This window comes from Boleophthalmus pectinirostris, unplaced genomic scaffold (assembly GCF_026225935.1).
Source record: "Boleophthalmus pectinirostris isolate CB_2022bp ecotype Guang Dong unplaced genomic scaffold, ASM2622593v1 HiC_scaffold_10, whole genome shotgun sequence".
NCBI classification, from domain to species: domain Eukaryota; kingdom Metazoa; phylum Chordata; class Actinopteri; order Gobiiformes; family Gobiidae; genus Boleophthalmus; species Boleophthalmus pectinirostris.
The window spans coordinates 11,283,551-11,298,313 of record NW_026570971.1 but is presented as its reverse complement, the minus strand read 5'-3'; the positions used below and the strand labels follow the sequence as shown (position 1 = coordinate 11,298,313).

Genomic DNA, 14,763 nt, shown 5'->3' with positions numbered 1-14,763 from the left:
GTGCTGCCTTCAGTGTTCTCTGTAATTTCAAGTAGTTGGTGACATTACACATGACTATTCTGATTTCCGAATGTTAAAAGTGCTCAAATTGAAACCTGTGAACTTGACTTGTCTAGACCAGCTATAACGAAATCCACTGTTGTTATTTAATATTTAATGTATTATTTATTTTAGATTTTTTAAAATAATAAATCTATTTTAATACATTTTGTTGAGTGTCAAATTTTATTTTTATTTACTGTGCGTATTAAAAGGAAAACATAATTGGTTTAAATGCATGCAGATGGAAAACTAGTAAAAGCTAATAAATTGTGATTTGTGAGCTTATAACCCAAAGTCCAAATAAAGAAAAACAAAATAATAAAAATAAAATAAAAAGCTGTTTAAATCAAGCTAACAACAATAGCTGCTATCTTCAAAGTTGCATTTTAGTCAAGATAACTTCAGCGTTGAATAAGTTAAAGAAGTTAAATGTGCTTTAAAAATACAGATTAGCCATTTCCTGGGAAACCACTTGGTGATGTCACAAGGTGGAACAGACAGTTTTTGGTTCTGGAGACAGAGACTCAACAAAAAACTGAATTATCTATCGAACATATGAAAGAAACAACACGCAACTCCAGGTCTATATTTGATTAGAGGTGGATAGTACTCATTTACATTTACTGCAGTAACTTTTTAAAGAATACAGAGTACTTTCTAGCAGAGGTATTTTTTTTTTATGAAGTAGCAGTACTTCAACTTGAAAAAAGTTTTGGTTCCTCTTCCCACTCTGAGAAAGTGACAAAATCTTTATGTGACAATAGGAAATGATTTGAACATTTGTGTTTCTTGCAGCTCCTTCACATATGATTTAGTTTGTCTCAATTTTTGCATCTGTCCTTTGAAAACATCAGATTTTGAGACTTATTTAATATGCTTTTTCCTTCCAATTACATTAACTTAAGCAAAATTATAAATCGGATGTTATGCCCGATAGTTACTCTTCAAATTAGTCTTACTTGAGTAGTACCGTAATTTCAGGACTATTGAGTGCACCTGAATATACTCCACATCAACAAAATTTTAACTAAAGAACGATTTCAAGTTCGGGCCGTCTGCTTTTATCGCCTCTGAAAGTTTTTGTAGTTTTTTTGCTTTGAGTCAGTTCGTCACGCTGCTGTCACCAAAATCTAACCATCGCCTCACTGATGTTAAGCTCACGTACAGCAGCTCTGTTTCCTGCTTCGACAGCCACATCAATCGCCTTCAACTTAAAAGCTGCATTTCTTCTTTCTTCGTGTGTTTTCCATGAGAAGGGTGTGTGTATGAAGCGCAAAATAACTGTTCAAACACAATCAAACGAACATTTTCCTCCGCATATCACCCCCGTCTCTCTCCATGCTCTACTGCGCATGTCTCCTGTAGAAAGAGTCTCTGTCCTGTCTGTATCTGTCAGTGTCTTGGAGGATTTCAGCAGATTTCAGACTCTCCCAAAGGTCTCGGTTAGTTGTGTCGATCAGGTTTGAGTGGTCGTCCAGCTACTGAAGTTTGAGACATTTCTTCTCGTCATTTACGCAAACGGGTAAGACGTATCCCACTCACTAATGTTCATTTAGCATCATAACTTATTTTATCACAAGCGATAAACTGTTTGAGTGCACTGATATTATCACTAGCAAACGCTGCACCTTCACACACAGCAGCATTTTCTGCACGTATCCGCTGTGTTACCAAACCATAGACCGTATTTATGAATGGACAATGTGCCAAACAAAGAATCCGTCCATATATTTGCCACACCGTTTTATTAGCCGCAGGGTTCAAAGTGTGAGAAAAAAGTAGCGGCTTAGAGTCTGGAAATTACTGTACTTTTCGTTCCCCTTCAGTAGTACTTTTTTACTCTTACTTCAGTAATTTCTTGGACCGCTACTTTGCACTTCTGCTATTGTTTTGAAGTAACGTTTGTCTTTCTTGAGTAAAATCTTTGTTTACTCTACCCACCTCTGTATTTGATGACCCAAAAACAGTAAATTACTATAAGACCTTTAAAATATTGAAAGATTCCTTACACTTTACTTAAAACAACTTTATTCCAGCCATACATACAACAAAATGTAAAAATACTACAGTAACTTGCATATATCGTCATTTCACCACGTCCACCACTAGGGGCGTGACAAACTCGGAGTGTCGTATACCCATGGTGAACGCGGGCCTCTTGGGGAGGTGCAGGTAGAACTTCTCTGGGCTGTAGGCTCCGGGGCCGGGCACGCCAGAGGTGTAGCTGGGCCTTTGGGTGCGCGGCTGCATGGAGAAGGAGGGCTGGCGGCGGTGCATGACGTCGGGGTGAGTGCTGCTGTATTTGGCGGGCCCCGGGCTCTTGGACAGGTCCTCAGAGGGGGCTCCCACCCCCCTCCGGCCCGAGAAGGAAAAACTGGCACTGGATGGTTTGTGGGGGACTTGGCTGCCCATTAAGTTTGGTAAAACATAACTGGAGAGAAGAGAGGGGTAAGAGAAGTGTTAGGTTTAATGTTTCTTAAACTATGGTACAAAATGAATTCCTTTAAGGTCTAGTATTCAGCAGACAGAGGACACATATAAGTTTGTCTCATTCTCAGTACTGTATTTTTCTGACTATAAGTCGCACTATTGTTCATGGTTTGTGTGGTCCTGCAACATACTCCGGTGCGACTTTTATATTAAAATTTTCACACTGAATCCGTGAGAGGCTCTAGTCTTGTGTGTCAGAATCTGCTGCTCCTGTTCCTCCTGTACCACTGTCACTTGGCTCTACTGCGCATGTCTCCTTCAGGAAGAGCCTCTGTCCTGTCTGTATCATGTCAGTCGATCACACCATTACTTCTGTATCACTGAAAATTTACTTCTGTACCACTAAACACAAATGCCCCCAAAAAGAAAACCATATTTTGCAGGTTACAAGCTGCAAGTAGCGAAATCTGCAGCCTAAAGCGATAATCGAGAGAAACGAAAGTGAGCGAGAAACTTGTGACACCGGGAGGATGCACCATGAAACTTTCCTGGAATCCACTGGATGGATCGACAAAGCCTGGACTTCAGTGACACTGAAACCATCCTGTCAGGATTCAGAAAGGCCGGAATAATTCCAACTGGAACTGATACTGAGTCTGACGACAGCTACACAGAAGAGAAAGCAGCGCTCCAGAGGTCACAGAGTTCCACCGAGGATGAAGAATTCAATGACTTTATGGTTAGGGTTAGATGGAAAGTTTGTTAAACTTGTTCTGTTCTGTTGTTTATGTTATATTTATCTGAAGAACTGTTCATATGTGACGTTAACAGTCTGTTGTTCTCTGTTCTATTGTTTTTACTATAACTTGCCTTTCAGGATGAAATGTCGGTTCATGGTCTCTGATTTTATAAAATGAATTTCCCCTTAAAGTGCAATAGTCCAGTGAGACTTATATATGTTTTTTTCTTCTTCATTACGCATTTTTTGGCTGGTGCGACTTATACTCCGGAGCGACTTATAGTTCGAAAAATACAGTCATGATTGGCTGTGGGTCCTGGGGTTTCGGTAGTGACCGTTCAGATTAGAGAGAGGCATTTTGGGTTTAAAACAACTGGATTTCAGCCTTGAAACTGGCAACCCAACGAGAGACCCATGTGCGGCTCATTCTGCTTTCATAAATTCTGCAATCTGATTGAATCGTCTTGTACGTCTGGACCTTAGATCTGATTCTGTTCATGCTTTATCCTGGTTTAAGTTAGTTCTGCTTTGATCCTGGACCATCTTTTAGTTCTCTGAAGCTTAGAGATAAAACAGAACCTGTGGCAGCATCTCAGAGTCTCATTTCCAGTGAAAGCTCCCATACTCCATGTACCTGTTGGGTGCTGGGACGTCGTCCACGGTGCGGTAACGGGTGCGGGTGCTCATGGTGTAGGAGGGGAATCTGCGGTGGGCGTTCACTGGGGGGGCCCTCTCTGGACTGTAGGTCCCGGGGCCCGGCGTCTGGGACTGCTCCCCTGGAATGTTAAGAGTAAGATTTTCAGATAATACAGGGCATAGTCTAAATTATGAACAGACATGGCACAACATTGGAGCTTCACCAGTGACCAGACTCTAGTGTAGTCTGGATCACTGGCTACCACACACACACACACACACACACACACACACACACACACACACACACACACACACACACACACACACACACACACACAAAATGAATTCAAAAGTATTGGCTCTCCACGGCACGAAGACAGATATTAAATTACTATTGGTCTAATGCAGTCCTTCTCAGATAGTGGGGCAATGCCGGGGGCAAAAAATATTTAACAGGGATGAAAAGAAAGGAGGAGAAAGATGGAGATAACAAAACAAACAAGAGTCTTCTGAAAGCTAAGACAAGAAAATATGGCCAAGCATATGTAACGTTCAGCTTAACTCTGACTACAGTGGAAAACAAGGAAAAAATTGTGCGTTTACTGAGTCTAAAAATGTTGGCAGAGGACAGCATGAAGCCAAATACACTACTGGTCAAAAGTTTTAGAACTCCCTAATTTTCCCAGTTATTTATTGCAATTTAAGTCGTACAAGTCCAATGAAGAGCTTGAAATGGTACAAAGGTAAGAACTGAACTTACAGAGGTTAAAAAAAAAAAAAGATAAAAGATAACAAATCACAAGTCCAAGCTCTGCCAAAAATACCTCAGGAAAAAAGAACAAGATGGTGAACTTGAAAACCTGGAGTGTCCAGCACAGTGTCCAGACTTCAAACCCCATCGAGCTGGTTTGGGACGAACTGGACAGAAGAGTGAAAGACAAGAAACCTACAAGTGCCACACATTTATGGAAACTTCTGTAACAGACTTGGGAAGAACTTTCTGAAGAATATTTGATCTTTTCTATTGTAAAAAGAACAAGCCACGAGTGTGTTCAGCTGTTATATCTGCCAAAGGTGGACACTTTCATGAATCAGAAGTTTAGAATACGTTTTGGTCAACAGGAAATGGTAAAAAACTGGAAAAAGTGTGTTTTAAAACTTTTGACCGGTGGTGTAAATTAAGGCGTCAGTTAAAGACTTTACAATCCAATCAAACTGAAAAGCTGCTTGAGTTTTTTCAGCGAATACGTGCTGAATATTGCCAACAATCATCCCAGTTTTGGAATACAAATTATAAAATATTTCTAGTCGCGGCGGAGAGTGAATGGGCTGCAAAATGTTTTCTTCTTCCTAGGGAGGACGTGACAGAAAATAATTGAGAAGCACTGGTCTAATGGAACTGTAATGAATAAGGCACAAATCATTGAAAAATAATTACACAACAAACTTAAAGCAGGACTAAACTGGGCAGTGGGAGGACTAAAAAAGAGAGGTGGAGGAGAGGCAGAGTCTGGAGATATAAGAAATGGTGTGATTGGTCGAACAGGTCTCCACACTTCAAACTCTGCCACTAATCAGAGCAGTTCTGTGTGATATCACCAACTACTGGAAATCGTAGAGGCCACTGAAGGCAGCACACACAGTTTTTGAGCACAAAGCTGCAAATGGGTCCGGTCAAGTGGTAACGGAGGGAAACGGGCAGATTTTTTACATTCAAATAACTCTTATTCAGAAACTAGAGGAACTATTGACATAAGTATTAGTATAAGGTATAAGTATAAGGTATCAGAATGTAGGAAAGAGTTACACTCCAACAGGGTAAAGTTAAACCTGTGATATTCTTTCAAGTTGCTGACAAAAAATTTAAAAACTCATGTCGGTAACAGAGGGAATGAAATATGCAGCACTTTTTGGTCAATAAATACAAACAGTGATAACTCTTGGTTCTCACTTACATATCCTTAACAAACTGGTTTGAATATTTGCTTCATATAGTTTTCTACCATATGGTACAAGATTAGGTTGAAAAACCTCTGACTTTTTTTGACTCATGAGATTTTTTATTAAGAAAGGTCATGGTAACGGAGGGAAAAGTAACGGAGGGAAAATTGTGCAACAAGTAGAAGGTGCAGGATTTTACATAATTTGTCGCTTTTTTCTTCTGAATACTTAAATATTACTTCAAAATGAAAGGAAACTATTTCTATAAAATATGTCAGTCCTTCCAAGCAAATTTTTATCATTTTAAATCCTTTTTTTTTTTTGAAAAATCATGTACCTTCATCAACAGTTTAAAGATCGAATAACACAAGATATGATGAAATACATCCATTTATTTACATGATTTTCAGGTCTTTGAAATTTGGGAAATAATTTTTGTTCCATGTTTCATACATGGTCTGTTTAAAACGTATGTAACTTTAGAACTAAAAATGGTACAGAAAAAAGGTAAACAGTTTCATAAACTAGAGTACATATGTATCTGTTGAATACATTTTTATATCAGATGCATTAACTTGAATTTTTGGCCTTGTTGTTTACTTCTGCTTGACTGGGCCCAAGTGTATCTAGTTTGTAGTGGATTTAGTGTTTAGTTCCACTTTAAACAATCCACAATGGAAATTATTTGAACACAGTAGCGAAAAATACAACATACATACTTTAATAAAACCCAAAAATATGTTTGTAATCATAAAAAAAAATGTAATGGTACTAAAAACTCCCCCAATTCCCCCTTTAGTCGTACTTTGGCTCTGTCCTTTCCTCTGCTTTTCCGAGCGGTCCCTGGTCCACTGATTAGCGCTAACGACCTCATGTGATGAGATGCAGTGTTATGACAGCAGCCGTCACGCTCCAGCAGGCAGGTCAAAAGTGTCGTTTGGTCACTTCTGCTTTGTTCTAATCAGCCAAAGTTACAAGAGAATCCAGAGTACAAAGTGTCCAGATAGTCCGTGTTTTAATGAACTCCTGTAGCTGTCGTCTGCCCTCTGTACCATGGATAATGTAAAACAACAGCTCCTCTCTGCTAAAGCCTGCAGCAGTGTGATGATGCTGACGGGGCTTCAGATGATGCCACGTTAAAGGGGCATTATGGCACTTTTCTGGAGAGATCCGCCACCTTTTTGTCTCTGAGGAGATAGTACTGCTTTGTCTGGAATGTTCCACAGTGTTATTGTGTATTTGTTTAATTACAGGTGTTTTAAAGCTTGTCTTCTTGGAAATAGACAATAGACAATAGTTTCCTGTCACACTGTAGAACACTCCAGACAAACAATCACATCTCCATGGTGACAATCAAGGATCGGACACACAGTGCTGGAAAATAACTGTATTCAGGTACTTTTTCAGTTGGTGATATTCAGAAACTAAAGAAATACTGATAGAATATTGCTCCTTCTTGTGTTTGATCACAACATTTAGGCTCCAAACGGCTCGATATTAGAGAGAAAATAGAAAAAAATACCACTTTATCACTATTATAGATCAGTGTTTCTACATTTGTAACTTGACCTGGTAAGATTCTCATAATATTTGTGAGTTTACAAACTCATGAGAGTCTCTCATTGTTGTGACTGAACACTTGACCAGTGGTTCAGACCAGTCACAGAGCAGAGCTGTGTTTTGTGTGGACGCCAAAGGTGAAGCGCCCAAATGAAGCAAAACAAACACGGTGATGAGCAGGGGCAGACCTCAGCCTGTGTTAGTAAAATACAGACTGTTAGAGACTGTGGTTTGTGAAAAACATGCAGAGGGAAGAGATTTGTGCTTTTGAGGGAGGAAGGAAACATTCTCATCTTAACAAAAGATTGATTTCTCAGCTTGGCGCTTCAACCAACCAGATTCCATCTTACATTGGTCTGGATGTTCTGCTTTTTACTGACCACTTTCAGTAAGAGAGGGTCAGTAGATGTTTGAACATCAGCATAATAAAGAATCTGAAAACATTCTGACCTAAACGCCTCCCTCGGCCCAGGATGGAGTAGGAGGGCGTCTGCATGCGCCCAAACCTGGTCACCCGAGAGTCCACACTGTACCTGGGCCCTGGGCTGGAGTCGACTGACACCACTGCAAAACAACAACCACAGTTTAAGAAATCAAATAAAGTTATAATAATTCAATGAACAATAAATGATCCGTTTTATACAGAGTTTATGTATAGGGCAGAGGAGGGTCCACCATGTTATTTATGTTATTGCTGCTTTGGTGGGAATGCTCCGTACTGTGGAACATTTCAGGTAATATCTCCATAGAGACCCCTCCACCAGAAAAGTGTTTGTGTGTAATATATTTGTGTGTGTGTGTTTGTGTACTCACTGGCGCTGCTCTGGCGGCTGTGGAAAGTATAGGCGGGGCTGGAGGGTTTGGTGAAGTCATGGTTCATGTAGCCCACAGTGGGGGGCAGAGCGTAGCGGCCCGGCCCTGGACCTGCACAAACACAAACACACCATACAGAATATTAAAACAAACAGGAAACTAACACTACACTGTTTAAATGTAGTTGTGTGTGTTATGTTCTATACTGTGGTTGTGTTTTCTGTGTCATACTGTAGATCAGGGGTGTCAAACTCATTTTGGTTCGGGGGCCAGTATCCGGCCCTCCAAGACCTTTAAAGGGGCCTCGGCTGATTTTCTACTCAAACTATTTTAATTATATTTTCTATTAAAATAAGTTGGTAATTTTCTGCGGTCCTGAAGCACAGCCTCTGTACGTGGCCCCTCCCACCAGAGCAGCACAAATGAAGACTTGTCTCTTTCAAACGCTTTAAAATGACGATCGTTTTGAAACTTTTGACCGTGAAACACCCTCATCAGAAAAATGTCCAACATGAGAAAAGTGGAGCCAAGTGCAGGATTTTCAAACGAAAAACTGACTTATTCCTATTTGGACATTACAAGTTCATGTTAACCAATTGTGTTGAAGTTGCATTTTTCTTAAAGTTTCAGGTTGTTCATAATATTATAATATTTGTAAAAGAAAGAGTTCATCAATTAAAAAAGATTTCTGTAATAGATTTGAATTTCTCTGCACAAATATTTTAACTTATTGTTATTTTTGGGGCCAATATAATGTCAAAATGAGTTTTTGTAGAAAATCCGGCCCCTTTGGAGATCAAAGTAGGTTGGATACCGGCCCCCGGACCAAAATGAGTTTGACACCTGTGCTGTAGATGCTTGGAGCTTTGACCTGGTTTATGGTTCACATCTCTGTAAATACTGGACCTATCCACATGAAACTAAAACTGACACAAAGCTGAATGTTTTCATTGTCAGCATAAATAAATAAAAGTGTGGTAGTTGAAAAGGGGATGTACCAGGTTGTTTTCCATTTATTTGAGCTAAATGTGTCTTGTGCCAGTACAGATTTATTCCCAAAGTAGATCTTAAGGTCAAAATAATCAGCTCTTTACGGTCTGTGTCTCATATAAAGTGTTTCATTGTTAGATGATCAGGAAGTGCATGTTAGCATGCTAGTTGTTCTTTGCTTTACCATTCATCATTTGGATGCCCAGAATACATGAGGTAAGTGAGGAATGGACCACTACAAAATGTTTACAATAAATTAGTTCTATTTTTCACATTTTTAAGACTGTAAAAAGCAGGTACAACACCATTAAAAAACAAAAAAACTTTACTGTATTGTATAAGGAAGTTCAACATTTGTGCTTTTCCTTTTAAAGCAACACTGTGTAGCTTTCTGAAGGTGGCACCTGCATGACTCCATGGAAATAAAAAGTTAAACCATACGAACTTTCGACATGGAGATATTTATGTTTTATGGCAGACTGTGGAAAGTTATAGCAAAAGGAACAATATTTACATGGAAACAAACAGGAGTCAGGTTTGTGGAGATGCAAGCCTGCTCACATTAAGGACACGTTTTTCCACATTTTTCAGGGCAATAAAACAACAAAAATGAAAAACATGCTATAATTTTTGTCAAATTTTGGGCAAAAATGTTCATATTGTTTTGTTTCATTCACACATATTTGAGTATCTCTTTATTATTAGTCTGTAGATGGTAAAAGGAGGAATTCAGTTTATCAACCGGACAAAAGTTTATTTGGTCGAATACATTTCGCAGCTCATACAAACTGCTTCTTCAGTTGATTTTTCACACATTTGTTTGTAGACATCTCTAAGCTCAAAATGCTCTTTTCCACTTTGTGATGTCATGAAGCGATAGTTTTCAAGTTAACATCTACTTTTTACCTTTTAGTTGGGTAGAGATTGACAATTTCAGAGCTGAAATCATGATAAAAGAATGAGAACTTTGCACATCAATTACTTGAGATGGTTGTGTTGGAGGAGATGGAGTAGCCCAAGAACATAGAGAAAAATCCTGCACACGTCTTACTTGCAAAATGTGAGATTTATTAGGACATACAATGTTTCGGCAGTAAAAAAACAGGACTGAAATCATTCAAATAATTCTAGTGAAGGTGTATGGAGTTTAAAAACACAGTGGAGCCCACAACACTCCAACAAAACACAACTCCAGGTCTGTTTGTGAAGAGGAAACAACATTATAACCTCGATCCGAAAATAGCGTAATATGAGCTCTTTAAATATTTCTCATAAAAAAACACACAATATAATTAAACCAGGAATTCCGTCTCTTAGTAATACAACTAACACAATTTTCCGAGCTTAAAACTTGAGCCGCAGAGCCGTTTTTTTTCATTTCGCACAGCCCACCCAGTCCCTCCCCATTACGCAGAGCTTATTTCCTATGGTTACCCTTTCATTTCCTCTGCTTTGTTTACGGGCTAATTCCAAACAAAGTCCGAAGCCGAATTACGTTTTAATACAATCCATATGAAGACGACATTATTATTACCGAACACAGAGCGTGCCCTTACCTCGCTCCCGTGCAGATATGATTGGCCGCTTCTTCACCGCTTCCTCCATCCTTCTCTCCTTCTCCTCTTCCTCTCCTCTTCTGGCCTCCTGTCACTTAAAAGAACTTTTTTTTTTTTTCAGCGCGGCTCTCAGCGTGGGGAGGATGAATTATGAATGACCACAAGTAAGAGAAACCCCGTACTGAACAAGGGGCGAAACCGCACATACGCTCTTGCTCGCTGTTGGGTAAAGTCGGGACAGTGAAAAAACAAAGGCCTCGGGTGACTCACAAACGGAAAATTAAAAAAAATTAAAGTTTGAAATTTGATTATGTGAAATTGCAGTGTGATATTCTATTCCGAGGCGTTGTGTTACGACGTGGTAACCTGGAGTGTTTGCTTGGGGCACTTATGGCAAGATCATATGACTAATAACAACAGCGGACATGGAGGAGTTGTCGTGGTAATTAGCAAAACAATGAGAGGTCGGGTTAAACACATTTGACATTAACTGTTGCTAAGTACTTCTGAACCAGATTATGAAGTGAAGTAAGTCCAAAGTCGACATGATATCTGAATAAGATAAAAAGATTAATAATAAAATCACACTAAGTAGGAATACATTCAATAAAAATATATATATGTTTTGTTTTTAAGCTCAATTTCTTATGATCTATGTCTTTATGTTGTTTTATTTATTAAACAGGACAATGTACAGTTACATAATTCCCAAGGGTGAAGATACTAGTATCAGATTCTAGTTTAGAAAGCTAATATTTCTGTGTGTGTGTGTGTGTTTTCCGAGCAGGTAAACTTGGCTGTAAAACAAACAGTGTAAACGGAGCTCAACAGTGACCACCCGCCTCTGGTTCCAAAGACTCTTCGAAAACAAATTAATATCATATTAAAGTTTGAAAGCTCAGGGATAATCAGTGATGTGGTAACTAGGGATGTAACAATAACGGAAATATCATGATATTGTATCGTCAAATGTCTCACAATAATATCGTGGACTGTCACAATATGTCGAATTACAAGTTTCTTTGCTAAAATGCATGGTTTTATAATAGGAACAGCTTATAAACATCAGGAACTACATTTCCCATGATTCATTTCAGTGCAAACAACATGAAGATGGACGTTTTTTACTTGAATTCGCCGGAAATAATTCACTCAAAATCTTGTAAAGGTATTTTAAAAGCAAAAAGTGTTCCATCTACAATTATATCAGCCTCTCCAAAATATCGCAATAATATCGTACCGTGAGATTTTAATATCGTTACATCTCTAGTGGTAACAAATGATGACAAGACCTATAACTGTTTAAAATATGTTTCTGAAACTTAATGAACTGCAAAAACATTAAAGCAATTTGCTGAATCTTTTATTTTAAATGTGGTTTTGAGGCTTAAAACGTATTAAAACATATGGATATTAGTTAGCACAGAGCTGGTGAGCTTTTGTAATGTCTTTGAACTCTTAATATTTGAAATTTACAAAAAAATCTATGGGAAAAATGACTGAAAAATGTACTTCCGAAATCAGAATGAACTTCTAAATGGGCAGAACTGTTGAGCTCCATAAAGCAAAATAAAAACAAAATATTGAAATTTTGCAACTTTTTTTTGTAACTTTAGCTTTGTAACATTTCTGGAGGCTTGTTTCAGTGAAGATGCCTGGAATGTTTCAGATTACGGCATTAAACATATCTCCATGAAGACGAGAAGGCGATGCTACCAGGCCAAATTACAGGTCAGATCTGCGAAGAGGCTACTCCGGTCACAGTAAGAAAGCATGTTTTCAAGTCATTTTAGAGCAACATAAACATCTGTAACTGAATAAATGCAAGATAACTAATTTAATGCCATACTGTGGAACATTCCAGACAAAACAATAACATCTCTCCAATTACCAAAGTTGACTACAGAGCGCACATTTGATATTAGGGAATCCATGCTTACCAGATATTATTCCCCAAAAATGGCATAACTGGAAATAAATAAATAAATTCATGTATAAATGTAAAACTAAGGTACATGTCAAAAATTAAAATAAGCATATTTCCACTTATTAATGCCCAGGATGTTTGCATGAATGTGTAAATGCAGTTATTTATTCACGCATTTATGTTTTTATCCCCATTTTAAAATAAATACTCCAAACATTTATAATTTTCAGGGATGTCATTTTTAGTTCTCCGTACCATCGCTGAATAACACCAAAAAACTGGCAATAAAAATGACTGAATAGACTATTGTTGTTACCTGCTACGTAATACAGGTAAAACTAACACCTGTATTACGTAGCAGGTAGCGCACCCCCCTCCACGTGCATCCTATCCCCGCACATGTAACTAAAGCGGCCTCCTCTCAGCCCGACGCGCTCTTAAATATTAAATACGCGATCACATTTCCTCCTCCTCCGCATCGCATCACGGACCACGGGCCGCTGCGCTGTCACCCCGTCGTCCAAGATTTACCCACAAGACACCGGAGTCCTTCTGGAAGTTTCTCATTATGACCGGACACCGCGCGGTCTGATGATCGGTGTTACGTTTACGCGCGGGGAGGAAGTGCGCGGGTTTGTAACGGAACAGCGACACCTGGTGGACACTTTATGTAAACTTTATTGTTTATGGGAGGAAATATTATTATCATTATTAAATATGATTCAGACAGGGCTAACTAAAATTATGAAAACTTACAAATACTTCGTGGGTTAAAAAAAATAAATAATAAAAATAAATAAATAAATATAAATGTAACTCTTTATATTCCCTACAACTTAATTAATCTTAAAAAGCATGAACAAATATTGACACAGTTGTAAACTTTATTGCTAAATAAATACACAACTGTTTATGGGAGCAATTATTATTATTGTTATTAAATATGATTCAGATAGGAGTAACTAAAATTATGAAAATTTACAGATCCTTCGTGGGTAAAAAATTTTGTTTAAATAAAATAAATAAATATAAATGTAACTCTTTATATTCCCTACACCTTAATTAATCTTAAAAAGCTAAAAAGCACAAACAAATATTGACAGACAGGACTAACTAAAATTATGAAAACTTACAGATCCTTCATGGGAAAAAAAAATATATATATATATATTATAAATAGAAATGTAACTCTTTATATTCCCTACACCTTAATTAATTAAAAAAAAACCACAAACAAATATTGAAATTGTAATAAGCAAATTTTATTAGTTTATTAAGAATGACGCAATGATTCTTCGTGACTACGTAATTAATTAAAGGGGCTGAATCCGATTTTTTTTTTTTATTTTTTTTGAGAAATTTTTGTCTCTTGAAGTCAAAAAAATGTGTTTGTTATGTTGGCAACTGTTTGCGAAATTATAAAGCGCTTTTATTGTCCGGGAATCATGAAGTGTGTGTTAGCAAGCTAGCTGTTGTTAGCATCATTGTAATAGAAAAAACAAACAAACAAACAAAAAAAACGCAGCTCTGGTTTCTGAAAGTTGTGAAAAGTGCTCATAAACTCATGGTGGAAATATTTTGTGAATAATTAGGATGCTCAGAATGCTTAAAGTGTTTTATTGTCTGGGAATCATGATGAGCGTATTAGCAAGCTAGCTGTTGTTAGCATCATTGTAATAGAAAAAAACAAACACACAAACAAAAAAATGCAGCTCTTGTCTCTGAAAATTGTGAAAAGTGCTTATAAACTTATCGTGGTGAATAATTAGGATGCATAAGGTAAGTGAGGAGTAACTTTGGACCACTACAAATGTTTTTAGGACGGCAAAAATCTGGTACAGAGCCTTTAAGGTGTCGTTATTATAAAGTGGTGCCAAAATTAGCCAGCTATTTTTTTGTTTTATAATGTGAAGTGCGTAGTAGGGGTGCAGAATGTCATCAAATCAAATTATAATTTTAATAATAAGAGATTAGCATAACAGAACGCCTGCAGTTCTTTACTTAATATAATAAGAAGTTAATATTCCGTCTCCATCGTGCCTTATTATGTGTAAATCCTCCTTCCTTCTAGTTTGGTCCAATATTTGACCTGAGCTGAAATATTTGAAGTCGGTCTTAAATTTGAC

General features: G+C 37.8%; 1 protein-coding gene across 1 annotated transcript; it reads right to left on the bottom strand.

Annotated features, from left to right (window-relative positions):
- Positions 1-2,127: 2,127 nt before the first annotated feature.
- On the bottom strand, positions 2,128-13,231 carry odf3l2a (outer dense fiber of sperm tails 3-like 2a). Its single transcript, XM_020928882.2, has 6 exons — positions 13,169-13,231; positions 10,711-10,804; positions 8,165-8,275; positions 7,802-7,915; positions 3,846-3,987; positions 2,128-2,473 (listed from the first exon to the last, which is right to left on the bottom strand). Exons 2-6 carry the CDS (start codon positions 10,757-10,759, stop codon positions 2,128-2,130), a joined length of 762 nt encoding a protein of 253 aa, XP_020784541.1. The 5' UTR covers positions 10,760-10,804; positions 13,169-13,231.
- Positions 13,232-14,763: the final 1,532 nt, after the last annotated feature.